The following is an 18,235-nucleotide window of genomic DNA, read 5'->3' as shown; positions in this document are numbered from 1 at the left end:
TCAAGCAGGTTAAAGCTGTTGCCTGGCCAGACCTGCAGGGAAGATGAGGTGCAGCAGAGACCCACTGGGCTCAGGGCACAGCCCGCCTCTCACTTTTCCCTTTTCCTCTGAGGCAGTTGCTCCTCTGTCTGCACCTGCCCCGACACCAAGGCTGCCTGGCCAAAATTCTTCAACTGTAGATCTGATTAAAGACTAGAGGGACTTCCTGCCTCTTGCATAGCTGTAGGTAGCCTAGCAATAACTGAAAACTCCTGCAACATCTGCATAATATTGAATCCAAACCCTAATTTTTCTTAACCTTTTCCCTCCTAGGCTGCTCCCCCAGACTGCCCAGAGCCCTTTACATCGCAGTGGACCACACTGCCATCTTGTGACCAATAAGTGAAGCTTCATCATTGTTTAATTCTGTAATGGCCCAAGGAATGCTGGGAAGTGTCTGCAGAGTGAGCTGCCAGAATATTCCAGAAGTGCCATCCCGCAGGTTTTATGAGCAGCTTCCCTAAACCCTAAGTCCTACATTAGTTTTAACCCTAACTATTGCTTTGAGTTACCAATCTTGATATCCCACCCTCATTCTGAATAACTCTTATCACATAGCTTCAGTTATAGCCAAACTTTTTCTCCCTTAAAACTACCATCTAAAGAAAGAGGAACAGAATGAGAGGAATGAAAGGAAATAATATTTGGTTTTAAATAGTAAGAAGACACAGACATTGAAGTATAAAGAGATTATTTAATCTGAATCACTAAAGATAAACAAAAACATCCTCCAAAAATGACAATGTTACCCCAAAAGTATAGATCAGCAAAAGATGAAGTCAAATGTCTATTAATAAAAAGTAAAATTGAAATATATAAAACGAGACCTGTTACAAGACAATAAGCAATGGTGGAGGGAGCAGTACCTAATGCAGAAAATAAGGATGGATATAACTAAGAGTAGCAAAGGGGCTGCTATAGGAAATGATCAGCTTGTACAATGCACATCCACTGATCTGAGCAGCAAACAGGGAAGAGATGATTCTGGAAGAGGCAGAGGAGCAGCAGGAGATGAGGACACGCTGATGCAAAATAGTATCATAAGGAAGCAAATCAGCCAGGGGACTGTGGATTAGATGACTGTGCTTTCTCCTGTCTCCTGTGACAGCTGAAATGGACCATTTTCCTCTCCAAGGATTTGTTCCTGCACCTGGAGTTAGATGCCCCTGGGATTTGCTGCTTGTCAGGTTCCCATGGATGAACTGCCACTCCTTCCTTGTTGACCATGGTCTGAAGGAGAGGTCATCTCTCCCTCCCCTTCAATCCCACAGTACTGCGGATTGGCACAGACTTCTCAGTTGGCATCGACCTCTCTCATGGCATGCTCACATGCCCCCTAACTGTGCCTTTTCATTTCCACTAGACTGAAAGTTAGATGTAGGCAATGAAACTTAACACCTTTATCATAAGATACACAAGTAACTGCTTTCAAAATTATTGCTGTTTCTTTCACTGCCTTGGGTTACAGCTGAACAGGAAAAAAAGGCACAATTTCTTAATGTGACTTAACCACAAAAACCTTCCCAAGTGCCAAAAACAATATAACTACCAAGGGATTGCTCTCCTCATTGGTGAGATGGCAAAATAAACCAAAAAAAAAAAAAAACAAAGAAAATATTGTCAAATACTTTAATGGAGACACAGAAACCCAGTCCCTCTTATACAAACATCACTGTTTGGCCTCCCTCTACCTGAGAGACAGACAGAGCCATTCCTGTGCCCTGCACCTGACAGGAAAGCCCTGCTGGAACCTGTGGGGAGCTGGCGAGGATGAGCCTTGGTGATTCTGCCCCAGAGCAGGGATTCTCAGGGAACTCTGGCCAACTTCCAGGGACTGAGATGGAGAGTGACCATACTCCGTCTAGGAGAGGAGAATACTGAGGATGTGATCCTTCTGACCTCTCAGCCTAAAGTAAAAGCAGAGTCATTCCTGACTGGTGTGGAGCTGCTTAGTTTCTAAAGCAAAATAGTCCTTGTTTCAGGGTCTGTCAGTGACGTAGAAGAATAGTGGGGCTCTATGTCATTCACAACCCAGAGTTGCTGCTTGGCCATCTCTGTTCCCAATGACTCCAGCATCTGAATATTCCATGCGAGGAAAGATAATTTGTAAATAATGAACTGGTTCAGTGATACCTTTAGGTCCATTCATAATAGTTGTCATGTTCCAGACTGGCATTCTTGAAGGAAACACAGAGCTACAGAGCAAGAGAATTTGGGAGTTGAATGGAAATAGGAACAATTGACGGCCCCTTAGGTGATGGGTTCTAAGAACAAGAGTAGTGGGGAAAGAAATTCTGAGCTATATTGGCCCCGCAAGAAATGGCATAACAGGGACATCAGAAAATACCCCAGTAATGTGCTGCTAAACTGTGTGTCTGTGAAGGTGGGGGCATGGCTGGTAACATTTCCTAATTTCTGTTGTACCAACATACCCACCAGGGCAGATTTCAAGCTTCCAGCATGGCTTCACTGAACAGGGAGCTGGGAAAAGTATGCCTATTTACTTCTTTTGAGTCATACAAGCCGTAGACTAAAGAGAAAAGCTTCAAACTTCTTCAATGCTTCCTACTCAACATACTAAAATGAGGCCACAGCAACTATAGCACACCTCATTATTTTCATGATAAGATCAGAGTGTGTGATCCTGGGTCTTGGAATGGACAAAGGGATGTTTGTGCAGAGAAAGGATTTCTGAGTCCTCTGAAGCTGCTGAGATCACAGAGCAAAGAGTTATGCTGGTTGGTTGGGGAGCCGCTAGCCTTTGACTTGAAGTAATTGCAATGAAAAGTTTCTCCTGCTTAACTTAAGACAACAGAATGATTTCATTAGAACAGAAACCACATTCCTTCCTATTTGTTCATTAGTACCATCTACCCTTTGCTCCTCTTGCATGTTCATTCTCTGTATAAATTGGAAGCCCTGCTCACTTTTGCTACATGTTCTTGCAGCACCATTTACAACAGTGGACTGTGTTCTGTTCAGCCTCAGTTTCAGAGCTTGTCCACTGTTAGGACCAGGTGTCTCAGGAGTCACATGGAGGAAAGTGGCAGCAGTTAGAAGGTCTCAGAAGACGGGGAATTCCCATCTGTGTGCTGGCCTTACTCAGTCCCAGAAGACACAGGGCGGCTGAGCAAGGAGTGATTTGATGACAACACAAGAAAAAATGGGTCAAGAGCAATTCCCCGCCAGTGACCATCATTCTCTGGGGAAAGAAATTTGGTGTCTCTACCACCATAATTTCTGATCAGTAAATTTGGAAGGACTATGATGCCCCTCCTACCTATGAAAGATTCAGGGCACCTCTATCAGGGTTGCATCTGGGACACTGAGTCCCAGACTTGGAGAAGTGGTCTGTCGCTGAGGACTCCCAGAAACCCATAATGCATAATCACATCAGCTCTGACCAGTGCATTCACTTTCATAGATACAAACTGCAGCATCACCCACAGACAGATGGAAGATTCTATTGCAATATAATCATTGTACTTCTATTTATAACAAGTGCTATATAATACTATATATTATGAAAAATACAATAAAAAGGAATAGATTCAATATTATAAGTAAAACACTTTTTGAGTTAAAGGCCTCGGGAGAATTATTTCAAATCAAATGAGTTGGACAACAATCAAAACACTCAGAGTCTGAAAATCAGATTTCCTGAGTGAATCAAGGTGAAGTGGCAGCGGTGGTGATTCATGCTTCTGTCTATCAGGACAGCAGCAATGGCAAATGGAAATAAAATAAAGGATACATGTGGCTTAAAGTAGGCAGAAGAAATGAAGTGTTATTGTTACCATGATTGTATTTATCAAGTAAGGACCACAAATTTGCAAAGACCTTTACTTCAAACAGGAAGAGAGGTTTGATATTTTGTGGCAGAAAACTTCCAAGGTGACAGGGATAGAAGAGGCTTCAGAAGAAAGATATTCCTGGGGATGTAGCCTCAGACCTTCCAGATGCCCCAACATATGAAAAAGAGGCGTGTTTCCTGCCCATGACAACCTCATGGATGTGGGCAGCACAGCAGCCCCCAAGACCTATAGAAGATGCATGTCTGCCCTGAAAGCCAAGGCTAAGACACCCACTCCTTGCTTGGAGCAGTGAGCTGGCTCTGAGCACTCCTAGAGTGCAGTGGGCTGTGATTGTTTTCACCACCTACATTTGCAGTCACTGTGTTTCAGGAATGAATCTGTGGTCTCTTTCCACCCAAAGGACAGCCGAGGTCCAAATCTACTTATTTCCCAGGAAAAGTGAGGAGCAAAGAGAGGCCTCTGTTAAGGATCTCTGGGAGCTGCAAAGAGAGAGAAGGATGAGGTTTGTGAACAGGAAGGAGGCGACTGTGCCACGCTGTGGCTAAGCTGCTGGCACAGAGATACATGGCCGAGTCCCGCTGCTCTGTGCGCTGGATCGTCAGAGTGGAGTTGGATCCCTCAGGCCTCTCTGCAGAGAACCGGTCATTGGGCAGCCCTGATTTGTCTGGTTGAGCTTCATAATTGAAGTAAGTCAGAAACTCTGGGCCCTGCCCCAGGGCCTGTTGATACCAATTAAGGGGTGCATGACTCGAAATTGGATCACACCTGAGAGTTACATCCTGTCCCCTCTTTGTGACTTTGTACCTGGGAGACTGGGAGACTCCAGCACCTGTGTGATCTGTGGAAATAGAATCTGGCAACAGAATAAGGAAAACATTTGTAGTCATCTCACACACACACACACACACAGACACACATGCATACACACACACGCCTACATACAGAAAAAATATGAAACTACTTTGTGTTCTGAGGACTCACCTGTCCCTAGGAAACCCAGGACCACCCAGCATAGGAGCCTGGTGCCCATGACAGTGTCAGACCAGGATGAGGGCTTTACCAGATCAGTGTCACTGTGAGCAGGAGCAGAGGATGAGGGATGTCCTTGTCTCCACAGGGCATTTCCCACAGTGACATCACTTCCTCTCTCAATCCTCAGGACCTCAGGGTCATATCATTTATATTAGAACACACTTGGGTGACGCTTTAAATATTTATAACCTCCGTTTTAACAACATCAATTCATGGCTCATTGGTTTGTGCTCCAGAGCTGTCTGTACCTGGAGACCTCACACTGCATCTCTGAGTTCATCTTCTCATCCTACAGCCGTTCCCCTGCCTGCTGGGCATGTCCTGGAGGATGCAACAACAGTGCCCCTAACATAGGGCACAAAGGGTTGAGCTCATTGTCTTTCCCGCGAGTCAGGGTCCCCTGTGACATCCCAATCATGCCCCAGCTTCCTCCATTCCCCCAGTCACACGTGCCCAATGAGACTGTCCCATCACATGGGTTCCCTCAAGAACTGCCCTCATGCCTTTCTTCTGGGATCATTTCCCACCCTTGTTAACCGTAATTCAGAAAAGATACCCATAGAAAACCATCTCAGGCATAGAGTGACTTATTAATGCTCGTCTATTCCATGCCCTAGACTGGGTAACTGGGAACTTCCATGTGAGAAACACTAGGACCTAAAGTTCTAGCATCAAAGATTTGTTTTACCGTTGTCTAATTTAAGACACTGATGGAAGAAAAGTACTCAGTTTACTGTTTAGGTCCAACTTATAAAAATAAAATGAATATTCTTTACCCTGAAATCATACGTTCTCCTTTGAGTAAATTAAAAGGTCACATAAATCATGAATTAAACCTACCAGGCTAGACTGGGCCAAGAGAAGACAGAGCTTTTTTCTGGAAAGGCGAAGTTTCCAGGGTTAGTCAATGTGGTGCAGGAAGGAGGCTGGTATGTGAAGTATTTTTCCTCCTTAGAAGATGCTGGGATGTGTGATATCCTGGGTACTCAGCTGATCTGGGGGGAACGGTGGCCAAGTGTGTAATACAAGAGATGAAATGTCGTCAGTAGGATTGTCCTGGGAAATTGCCTTTCAACAATCTGAGACATGTTTTGGGCTCTTTGGCCCTCTCTGCTCCATCCTGTTTGGGGGCCAGGTCTCTACATGGAGAGAAGGCAACTCTAGCACACAGTATTCTTGCCATCTTCACAGCAATGCAGGGCAATTTCTGCAGATCTGAGGATTTCACTTTAGGTTTGCCATCAAATCATTGAGCTGATCAGCTACAAATTCATGAAGCACATTTCTCATACTGCACAGTCAAAAGGGAGACCAGAGCACTTGCTTTGGTTATAAAAGAACTGGATGGAGGAAGGCAGCAAGATGTGAGCTTCCCTCCTACTGTCTCCACAGGTCACTGCACTCTGACCAGGGGTCTGATGTCCATCCAACTCCATCAGGGTGGAAGCTCAGGAAGGAGACAGAAGCAGGAGGCAGAGCCCTGCCTCTGGGTGGATCGAGATTTCAGGCACAGGATTAAAAGAAAAGTTAGTAGCCAGTGTCTGGAACATCTACATACAAATTGTGTACACATTCACTTGGGCAGCACAGGTGTCCCCCGGAGAGGAGTCCACAGACCGTGGCAGGTTGAGTCAGTTGTGTGATCTGATGCCTTAATCTGGGAGAATCTATACTGTGCTGGATTGTGTTAAGTCAACTTTGCAAATGTAAGAGTCTGACTTTCCCAGAATGCCATTTATCATTCTGGGTTAGAGATGGTCAAGGATACATTTGGTAAAATTTAGAAGACAGATATAAAACAGTCACTATAACAACTGGCAGGGCATTGTGGTGAGAGAGTGAGAGTCAGTGACCAGCAGATACAGAGGCATCCAACAGACCTAGGAAGTCCTGTTCCTTCTGCACCCTGTGTCCAGTTCATCTTGCCAAATGCTGCCCAACAGCAGCCAGGCTGCCCCCAGTGTTTGGCACTATACCCACAGGCATGGCCCCCACACAGAGGGAACAGCTTCCCCAGAAGCAGGTTTCCTCGGCCTTTTCCTGTGCTCCCAGCTCAAGGTCCCACTGCATGGCCTGGCATGCTCTGATCCTCTCATGTTCCTGCCACTCCAGCCTGTCCTGCCAGAGCTCCAGGAGCCCTGGCTACTGACTGGCTCCCTCACCTTCTGACTTCTCTCCTCCAGACCTTGTCTTCCTCAGCTCCTCCCACATATGCATAAAGTCTAATTCTGATCATAAATCTGTTACACTCACAAACCTGTAGTGGCTCTGTTTTATTGATGCAAACCTAATGGAGATTTTCTTACTAGAGGTGGTTTCAAGGAACAACCTTTATGAATGGAATTCTAGAAGTGGATCCCTATCTGTCTGGATTTGTTGTGGGGAAAGACCCTGAAGGAGAGCACAGAGACCTGGAGGAGTTCAGGTGCTGCAGCCACAAGAGGAAGCCTTGAGCCAGGTGTAGCCGCCATGATAGTGATTCCCCATCAATTTCCAAGACCGACCTGAGCCCAGAAATCAAAGGGGTGGGCTTTCTTGTACTTAATGCTAGATCTCTGCCAGGTTACAGTAGATGTAGCCTGTTCCTACTATTGGTTCGTCCACCCACTCATCACTCACTCAGCCTCTCGTTCACTCATCCATTCTCTGTGAAATGGGTCTCCCCAGACGCCAGGCACTGATGTTGGTAAATACAGCAGGCACAGTCTTACCTCTCATGGGCTTAAAAATTGGGTGGAGAGGCCAGGCGTGGTGGCTAACGCCTTTATCCCCACACTTTGGGAGGCCGAGAAGGGCAGATCATGAGGCCAGGAGATCGAGACCATCCTGGCCAACATGGTGAAACCCCATCTCTACTAAAAATACAAACAAGAATTAGCTGAGCGTGGTGGCACATGTCTGTAATCCCAGCTACTCAGGAGGCTGAGGCAGGAGAATCACTTGAATCAGAGTATCAGAGGTTGCAGTGAGCAGAGATCATGCCACTGCACTCCAGCCTGGTGACAGAGTGAGACTGTGTCTTAAAAAAAAAAAAAAAATTGGGTGGAGCACAAAAATAATCAGACAAGCATCTGAGAAAGCCCAACTGTGCTAAAGGTTACTAACAGACATATGATTCACTGAGAGCTTATGAGAGGAAAGTTGATCTTACCTGGGAGGGGAGGGAGTGCTTCCCGCAAGAGGGGCTGATCATACTGAGATCTGAAGCACAGGTAGGAACTGGCCACTAGAGAAAGGAAGGCTCTGGCCCAGGGCAAAGAAAATGGCCTTTGAAGTCTCTGTGACGGGAAGGAAGGAGTCACAGAGAGGCGCTCCCCTCATGGCTGCAGTAGAGAGGGGTGGGGAAGTGGGGGGTTGAGGATGACTGCGGAGGTGGGAAAGGTGGGCCACAGGAGGGTGGGGGCTGGGGGAAACGCTAGAGAGAAGAAGCAACATGGTCACCAGGGAGAGACAGGAGTCTAGATGGATCTGAAATACAAATCCTGTTTCATCCTGGGGGCCTTGGACTCAGGATGATGAGTAGAAAATTAGGAGCTGGGGAAGCCCTGGCCCCAACCCCAAAAGTAGAACTTGTAGGAGAGAGCAACAAAGGAGACATCTGAGGACCTGGGACCAGTCCAGGCCTGGCTGAGATGCCTGCAGAGGCACCTGGCACAGAGTGAGGCTCATACTGTCTGGGCCACTTGGGGCCACTTCGTGTTCCAAGGTTCCCGTTGCAGAATACTCTGCCCAGGTCATCCCTGAGTCTCGGGTGGGGGTGGAGGGCAGAGCCTCCATGCCTTTATGTGCAGAGAGGAGACGGCCTTGTAGCGCTGTGGAGTAACTGCTGGCACAGAAGTACACAGATGTCTGGGAGGGAGCAGCCGACACCGGCCTGAGCAGGAAATCCTCTGTGTTTAATCTGGAGACATTGTAGCCATTGGGGACTTCTCCTTTGTCAATAGTACCAGCAGCAGCTGAGTAGTAAATCAGTCTCAGCCCCATGCCTGGGTCTTGTCGATACCAGGACATGTATTCATGGTTCATATCCTGGGCACACTGCAGTGTCATGCTCTGTCCTGTCTTCAGGATGTGGAATTTTGGGGTCTGAGTGACACCAGCATTCACTGGACCTGCAGAGAAGGACAGAACTGATGCTGCAGCCCCAATGGAAAGGGGATGGGCCTTGAAATCCACGCAAGGGGCCCTGCCCAGGACCCACCTGCCCACAGGAGAGAAAAGGCCGCACAGCACAGGAGCCCGAGGCTCATGGCAGGGGCTGCAGGACGGAGGGGTCTTCTGGGTCTGTGCATTGATGAAAGGGGAACAGGACTCTCAAGGGAGTCATTCTGAGACTTCATTCTCCCTGCCTGGGCCCCAGAGCCTTCCTGTCAGGAGAGGCCACGCCCATTCCCCAGATGGTCAAATTCAAGATAAATGCGCCAGTGAACAGCTGAGAATGAGAAGAACACATTTGTCTGAATTAAAACAAGTCTACAAGATTTTCACGACCTTTTGGAAACAGTTTGTAATTCAATGTAAATTTTAATTCTTCAGTAATATAATTAATATTCTGATGTTAGTTATCTACACAGTGCTGTAGTCTAGAGTCTTAGGGAAACTTCTCATGTCTCCCTGGTGTTTTTGATTCCTGTATCCCAAATACTCCTTCAAGTATCCTTTTCTAATTTGCTTAATTGACCATAGTCCTGTTTAAAATCCTTTGTCTATATTGGTTTTCTCTGTTATCAAGTTTCCAGATCGTAGGTGCAGGCTTCTCAACATTGGAGGAGTCGTTTTGCTCTGTTTCTTGTCAATTCACTGACAGATGGGACTCCTGACAAACCCAGCTGAGCACCTTCAGCTCAACCCAGGTCTCTTGCTTTCCATGCCTAGGGTGAGACCACATCAGGCAGAACCAGCTCATGCTGCTGACTGCCCTCTCTGTGTGGATGATGATGGCCACCCAGCGCTGCCCATGATCTGTGGGCACAAAGGTGGCCTGATGCGTGAGGGACTTGGGGAGAAAGGGCAGACTTTAGGGTAAGGAAGAATGCTCTGTTTTTATTTGAGATGCCATCTTTCACAGGGAATATCCCTTTGTGCAGGGTTCCTGCCATTAATTTAGTAATAAATAAAATTTAGTAATAAAAAGGAGCTCTAATAACATATCTTGTGATTCATCCAGAGTTTTACAAGCTTTCCCCTGGGGTTTCTCCTTGTCTATTTTCTGAGCTCATCATCTTCTCCTTGACCCAGCCAACACCCTCCTCCCAGGTCCCTGTGTCTACTGAACCAAGCAGCAGGGTTTGATTCCTTCTGGCTACCCTCATTTCCATGGCTGCTTAATTAAGGGTGGAGTGGGTTTGGGATGGCACAGGGCAAAACAAAGTAAAGGGCATTATTCTTCTTAGGGCTCTGATTCACACTGAGAACTACACGCTTCATGGTAGAGCCTCATGGTACTCATCGCATGTGGATCAACTCCCCCACCCCCATCCTCACCTCTCACCTTGCCACCAAGTTAGAGACTCTTAGAGTAGAAAAGGCCTTAGAAATAATCTTGTTTCCATTTCCAGGTGTGCTTTCTAATGTGGACTTGTTATTAATATTTAACACAGCTATTTGTCCTTCATTTCCAAAGAAATTACTCCCTCAGCTGTGCATCTGTGCTGAGACCTAAAAAATCCACTAGGAGAAGGTGGAGGGTTGCATCACAGCTTCACAGCTTAGAATTTGATATTATATGTCCTTTGTCTTTGACATCCTGCGGCCACTCTGCCATGTTCCCAACTGTTCCTCCCCACTGCCTGTGCTTCCTTCTCTGCTGATTCAAAGAAAATAAGATCCTCCTAATTTTAGAATGCAGGAACATTTACCAATTTCTGGCCCATGAGAGTCTCTCTTTGAACTCTGAGATATTTATTAAACAAACTCTGACTCCATTGGCCGTGCCATTTTTCGCTTCGCCACCAGTCTTCAAAAGGTAAAGGAGATGTATAGATGTTTACTTAACCTTGAAAATAAATTATCCCACCTTCCAAATACTTACAAAGGAAAACTGACTAAAATCAGATGGATTCTAGTTAATATCGGTTTCCTCTCCATTTCACGTTAGGAAGTGACCACTTAGTTGCTTCTCCTCCCTCCCTCATTTTAACAACAGCTCCTCACACAGCTCCCTGGCCTAGTTTATCCACATCAGTGTCTCTGCTACATGTTGTGATGGGAATAATTTTCTCAAAGCTCAGATCTTCCAGTTCCAGGCCACTAATCACTTACCCACTCTAGTATCTCCCCACTGCCAACACCATGATGCTTGTATCTACAGTGCTGTAGGGTACACAGACTGTCTCAACCCTGGTGTCCGATCTGAAGACAACACCAGATGGTTCTAGACCTCCCCTCCCTCAAACTCCAGTGACCCCTCTATCAATTCCACATGGAAGCAAGCCGACTGCCCTTCATCTGCCTCCACCATTTATTAGCTCTGAGACCATGGGCAAGGCTATTTATTGATTTCCTGGACTCTAGCCGCATCTAGACTCATCTATAAAACAAGACTAACATTCCCCTCAATGCTTTATGAGGATGAACTGAGATACTGTGTAGTCTCTGGTAGGTTTGATAAAGGTCTATCCTTTTATCCCTCCCTGTCTCCTCATGCAGGAGAAACCAAATGGAGCTCTCAGACCTGCCAGGACTATGAGTGATGGAAAAGCTGGAATCATCAACTGGGTGCTGGGGTGAGGAGAACCTGGAAGTGTAAAGATGCTATTTGGTCACTTTAGAAAAGATCTGGCAGAATTTAGGAAACAGACAATACAGCATGAATGTACCTGTCTACCCTCATTATGCAATATGAAGCAGATAATAGGAGCAAGTTAGATCTATATCAACCAATCTGGAACAATAAAGACCAAGATATATAAACAGAAAAGAGTACATATTTGGCAGGTAAAGTGTACAGGTGAACCCATTTTCTGTAGGTGTACTTGGGTAGAAAGGTGTGCATGAACACAGAAAAGAGGGGTGAAAAGAAGCACACCAGAGCGTTAATATTGGTTACCAATGGAACATGGGATTGGATTCGAGAGCATTATTGACATTTTCATTCTATATATTATTTAAATTGGTTATTAAAAATCTTAACGACATGCAAGCTTTAAGTTTACACTTTTCATCAGGCATCAGAATTTGTAGTGTCTAAATGGGCAAAGTACAGAAAGCTTCTGTTTATGGAACCCCGTATAAAGGCTCATTTTTTTTTAATAAACCGAGGAGAAAGTGTGCTCCGTAAAAGCACACGAGCTCCTGGTGAACACAGACAGTCTCTGACTGCTGAGGAGGTTGAGCATCGAAATCGATACATTTGATGGTGAGGTCAGCTTGGCTGATTATGAACTAATAAGGCTTCTACCTGTGAAAGCCTGATCACCATGGGGAAGTGGAGGATCTCACCCCTTGTTCTAGAACAGCCTTTGAATAGCCCCTGATTGGAAAAGGAAGAGAAATGAGCACCCTCTAGTGCCTGCATTTCCAAACTCAGTGAGAGCTCATTTCCAGTTTTACATTGTTCAAGCTTTAGAAATGCTCTTTGTTTCTGATCCAAGTAGCAGTATTATTACGATGTCAATTGTAACGATATTCCAGCGTTTATCAACAGCACACAGCTTTCTCAAATACAGCTTTAGCGAGTGGGTGGAAGAAAATGCTGTCCCTAGGGAAGATGTTCTGACTTTGGTCTGTTTAAGGTTCAATTATTTAAAATAGCTAGTCTATTTTTGGTCTTTATTGCCTAAAGAGATAAAACTGCATTTGTCTTTAAAGCATAGATGCAAATCATTCTGGCAAAATTGGGGCTTCTGTCTATCCGTGGGCCATTCTTGGTGATTGTGTATTTGATTATTTCCACCCAGAATGGCTCTCACAATTCTTCAGGGACTAACAGATAGCCCTGCGCTGTAAATGGAGCCTCTGCCTCACAATCAGCCTTTCCTAACTGGCAAAGGAGGGTAACAAGCAAAGGTCTCTGTTCAGTGCCCTGCACCAAAATCAGGTGTGGGCTGGAGGAAGCTGGTGACCATGAACTCTGTGTCTCTGACATTGCCCACCAATTCATGGAAATGGACACCCATAATATCGCTCAGTGTGTCAGGCACCATGACCTCAAAGCCACCCAAAGAGATATTTGTGCCTTGGGAAAACTCTCCATAAGAGCATGGGGAAGCCATTTGTTTTCTTCTCCATGACCTTTTAATGTCAGTGTTTGATATTATGTTTCTGATCACTCTCTCAGAGTGATTAGGTGCGCTGTGTCTGTGAGACTCCCAAATCCAGGACACCTGTGAGGGAAGGAGATTGAAGGAGGAGACTAGGCAGGAAGGCGATGGGCAGATAGGAAATTCAGTCGTGCAGAAAGGCTTGGATCCAGTTACTTATCCATGACAGGGATTTCTCATCTGTTTCCAGGACTCATTTCATCCTAGGAGATGAAGGGATAGAGGTTCCCATTTAATGCGTCCAGACATCTAAGTGGGTACTCAGACGGCCTTTCAATATCTGTTCTTTATTTTTCAAGATTGGTCAGTTTCAAGATTGGAACTGCTGTTGGTCCTGACAATAAAATGGGGAACAAAACATCCACAATTTGTAAAATGATGCATGTTACAGTCTAGAATGCAAGAGTAGTGTCAATTAAATAGTCACACAAAGTCATGGAAAATGACTATGGTGCTAAATCTATGAATTTTAATGCATATTATAAGCTGTGAGCATTTACAATAAGGAGGTGCAGCCTAGGAAAACTGTTGAAGGAGTGTCTCCCTAGAGATGGTTGTAGATAAACTGACAGTTGGAGCAAGAACAAAGAAGAGACTTGTGTTGACACAGAGAATACAGCATGGAGTGGAAAGGCCTTTGGTGGGAGGAGCATGATGCACGAGGAATGGCCTGAACTGAGGCATCTGTGGTTGACGTGGAGGTGAAGGTGCAGAGGGAGACGACACCTGGAAGCAGATATCATGTGGAGGAGGCTGAGGACTGACATGAGCATGGTCTGGGGAAAATGGAGTTGTGAAGGCCGACAGGGAAAAGAACATACCTATGTTGTCAATGCTGTCTGCAAATACACAATTTCAAATGAACTTTCCTTTCTGAGAGCAAGTGAGGAAGAGGACTTCTGAGGCCAGAGCTGGAGGAGGGACCTGGAAGAGAGGCTGCATCTGCTCACATCACTGTGATGTGCATTCCCTCGTCCAGCTGAGACTGGCCTAGGAGAGAAGCTCATCACAGGGCAGAGTTTTCCATGCACAGGGCTGCTCAGAAATCTGAGGGCCCCAGCCTGGGCAGTGTTGGGGAGACTCCTATAGGACAGCGTCTTCCACTGCCTGGATCATGGTCTTGTGAAGACAAGGCCACCTATATCTTCCACTGAGCATTGTGTGCAGAGGAAGGTGGCTGTGGGGTGACTGCCTGGTGCAAGAGGGCACAGAGGTCTGGGAGAGGCTGACACCAAGGCCACATATTTGGCTTTGAGAGAAAGTCACAGACCCTCAGGGATTTCTCTGTATTGCGGGCTGGGACAGATCAGCTGTACACCAGGTTCAGCTCCTATTAACACCTACATGTGTAGTCATGGATGACAGTCTCAGGCATCTCCGTGCCACTTCATGTACTGCCTTTGTTCTCTGGTATCTTAGGATCTGATTGTCCCAGCTTCTGTGAAGTTTATGATAGAAGGAATTTGAGTGCCCAAGGAGGGACCCCAATAATGGAGACCTGAGGTAAAGGCTTAGGCTGGGATGTGGTGAGCCAAGGAAAAGGCTTTAAAGATCTCACCTGCCCCCAGTAGGCAAAAGGCCACACCACTGAGGAGTCTGGTGGTCATGGTAGGGTCAGGGGAAAATGGGGAAATTGTGGGGAGGTTTTTCAGCTTGTGTGTTGGGGACATAAATCCTAGATGTCAGTAGAGTCAACTGATGATGCCACTGCCCCTGCCAGCCAGTGACTCTGCCCGCAATTCCTCCCTCTACCTGCTGCAACCTTCAACCTACAGTCAAGTCATAAACCTTCGCCCATATGGTCTCTGCTCCTGGCTGTCTTTCTTCTACAAGACAATAGACTGACAAGGTTCATGATCATTTGCCCTCTACCTACCTCTCCACCGTCAGCTCCAGGTGTCCACTTTAAGGCTCTTTTTGACAAGCTATTGTTTCTTCACTGAACATATGTCCTTCCCTCCCATTCCTAGGTCTGTATCTTATTTCTTACATGAGATGTATTTCAGGTACATTTATTCTTAGTGGTGAAAATCCAAACTTAAATTTTAGTAGAATAAGTTGAGAAAAATAAGCTTAGACATTTATATGAGAAAGTGGTTTTTGTCTATACACAAACAAAATTGTTTTTAGTTTTTGTTGCATTAAATTAAGCTCTTGTGCACCAAAAACTCCATAAAAATGAAAATATAAGCTGCAGACTGGGGAAAGACAAAGGGAATGCACATAAATGATTGTTAAAATGTGTGAAATTTAACATTCCTCAAAGTTGCTAATGAAAAGGTCATAGTAATGACCCCTGAAGACATTTGAGCCTCTACTGTGGCCCTGCTGGTCACTAGACAGCAGTGTGAGGGCCCTGATTTACTACTGACCAGGATGCAGAAGATGATGATGGAGCAGGGGGGTAGGTGGAAAATGTATGGACTAGTTTGTTTCCTACTTCTGATCCTTACAAGCCAAGAGACATTGGGGAAAATGACTCAATGTCCCTGAGCCTTCTATCTGTAAAGGAAGAATAAGAATATTTGATATGCAAGATTGTTGAAAGGCATTAAGCTGTGTAACAAATGCAAATAATCAAGCACACATCTGGGGCTCAGCAGTCACTCTTGTACTGAGGTGACAAGCTGCAAGAAGATGCAGTACAGAAGTGGGCACACTCAGGACACAGGAAACCTGGGCTCTATTGGTTGGGAGAGCTCTGCCCTCAGTAGGACACAAGACATGCCTTCCAAACAACTAAAAGCTTCCCTTGAAGGAGTGAAACCTGGGTGGGGCCTGCAGCTCTCAAGGCAAAGCTAAGGCAGGAAGTTTATATACAGAACGTCAGTGACTCTGCTGGGCTGTGCCAAGCTGCTGGCACAGAGATAGAGGGCCGAATCCCCCAGCAACAAGGCGTTCACATTCAGCTCAGAGCTATAGTTAGGGAACTGGTGACCTGAGAATCGATCAGGGAAGTTGCCTCTCTGTCTCTCTTCCTCCTCATAATACTGAAAGATAAACTGGGGCCCCTGACCCAGGGCCTGTTGGTACCAGGACACAGTGTCATGCCCAGACTTAGGAGAGCATCTCAGAGTCACTTGCTGTCCTCTCGTTTTGATCAGGTGTGTGGGACTTTGGGTGACTCCAGCATCCACTAAGCCTGTGGGAAAAGCAGATGGAGGATGAGCACAGGGACAGCCTGGAGGTCCTCCCCAAGGTAAAGTGGAGGACACAGGGGTGGGAAAGCTGAGAATGGGGCTGCTGTCCTGTGCCCAGGACTCACCTGCTCCCAGGAGACAAAGCAGCACCCAGCAGAGGAGCCCGGGTCCCATGGCACAGTGGGACAGGCAGCACTGCATCTGATTTGGGGCTTGGTTCTCCTGGGGAAGAGCTGAGTGAGTTCTGGGCCTTGATTTTCCTGATGGGAGGGGTATCCTGTGATGTCACTGTCCTGTGTCCTCCCTATGCAGCCTTCCTTAGGTCTAATGCTCCAGGACGCTGGACTCTCTACCTGTCCTGCCGAGCTGGAGGGAAGGGTGAAGGCAGAAGCTTCTGTGGTGGTACAGTTGCTCCTCTGCCTACACTGCCCCAGCTCACAGGCTGCCCCATCACCCTCTCACCCTTCTCCCACCTAGTGCTGTGGTGCTCCATGCTGGAGCTCACACACCTGCCCATCAGCGGAGGGTGAGGAGCCTGTGAGTAAACCTCAGTTTCCAGCTCTTCCTTGCCATCCTCACGTCATCTTTCTGATGCTAGATTCACACCAATGTTTCTTATTATGTTTTTCTATCCAAGTCAACATTCCAAGCCCCTTTTCTCAGTGGCCACTGGTGCAGTCCCCAAGATTTAGTCTGTCTGATCAGATCCAAAGCAGACCTGTGTTGTCTGTAAATTATTAAGAGTGCAGATTCCCCAGAAATAATTCTTGGACTTTAACAGCTCACAGCACAGAGTTTGGCTTATGGGAGACAGGACAGCAGAGGGAGGTAGGGTCACCATCTGTGCTGGTTTGCAAAATCTATTCCATGGCTCTCTTCTCGCTGGGTTAAATTTCCTGGTGGCTAAAAGTAGTCACACAGTAGCCTGAATGCTTTGCTGCTTAGATATTTCTTTCAGCAGATATACTAGCAAATGGCTCATAATTTTTATATTCCATAAAGTTCTAGAACAGGACACAATTTTGCCAAGGTTTTTGCTACTTATAACAAGGACGGCATTTACTTCGATTTTCAATACCTTGTTCCTCATTTCCCCCTGAGCCTTCACCAGAATTGCCCTTTATGCTCTGTTTTCAGGAATCTAGACTTTTGCTGGTCTGCTCCTCCCAATTCTTTCAGCCTCTGTCCATTAGCCACTTCCCATTAACCAAAGCTGCTTCTGCATTTTCAGGTATTATAGCAACAGCCTCACTCTCATGTACCATATTTTCTTTCCATTTCTTTCCTACTGCTATAGAGAAATACCATGGAATGGGCAATTTATAAAGACAATAGTTTTATTTGGCTTATAGATCTGGAGACTGAGAAGTCCAAGATAGAAGGGCGATAACTGCTGAGGGCCTCCTGCTGTTATCCAAGGCAGAAGGAAGGGGAAGCAAGCACCGAAGTCAGAGAAAATGACTGAATTCATCCTTTTTATCAGAAGACCATTCCCAAGATAACTAATTCACTCCCACGATAAAGGGCATTGATCTGTTTCTGAGGGCAGATCCCTCATGACCTAGTCATAGCTGTCCCACCTCCCAATACCATTACCTTGACAAGTTTCAACATGAGCTTTTGTGAGGACATGCAAGCATAGCACACACATCTACACTATGAGTCAGTATTTCCACTCTTAAGTCTATATCTTAAAAAAAAAATGCATATGTCCACAGGAAGAATTCCAAAAAATGTTCACAACAAGTTTATTCATAATAGTTGAAGACAGGAGTAACATGGATATCCATCAACAGGAGCATGGATAAACAAGTTGTAGTATATTTATGCAATGGAATATTAGTCATAAGAATGACCTACTGATACAACAATATGAATACACTTCAGAAATACTAATTTTGGAGAAAAACAATTCAATGAAAATATGATTCCATTACATGAAGCTCAA

At 45.8% G+C, this 18,235-nt stretch overlaps 1 pseudogene and 2 gene segments (V, D, J or C); all 3 read right to left on the bottom strand.

Annotated features, from left to right (window-relative positions):
* Nucleotides 1-4,276: 4,276 nt before the first annotated feature.
* Nucleotides 4,277-4,923, bottom strand: LOC134758826 (T cell receptor beta variable 7-7-like). The segment is given in 2 exon segments: nt 4,277-4,692; nt 4,836-4,923. Coding segments are annotated over 2 exon segments (465 nt in total).
* A 3,280-nt stretch (nt 4,924-8,203) lies between these two features.
* LOC134758825 (uncharacterized) lies at nt 8,204-14,754 on the bottom strand (annotated as a pseudogene).
* Nucleotides 14,755-15,945: 1,191 nt separating this feature from the next.
* LOC134758824 (T cell receptor beta variable 5-6-like) lies at nt 15,946-16,476 on the bottom strand. The segment is given in 2 exon segments: nt 15,946-16,289; nt 16,413-16,476. Coding segments are annotated over 2 exon segments (393 nt in total).
* Nucleotides 16,477-18,235: the final 1,759 nt, after the last annotated feature.

This window comes from Gorilla gorilla, chromosome 6 (genome assembly GCF_029281585.2).
Source record: "Gorilla gorilla gorilla isolate KB3781 chromosome 6, NHGRI_mGorGor1-v2.1_pri, whole genome shotgun sequence".
Lineage (NCBI taxonomy): Eukaryota > Metazoa > Chordata > Mammalia > Primates > Hominidae > Gorilla > Gorilla gorilla.
The sequence above is the reverse complement of the archived record's forward strand: the minus strand, read 5'-3'. Positions and strand labels throughout refer to the sequence as shown.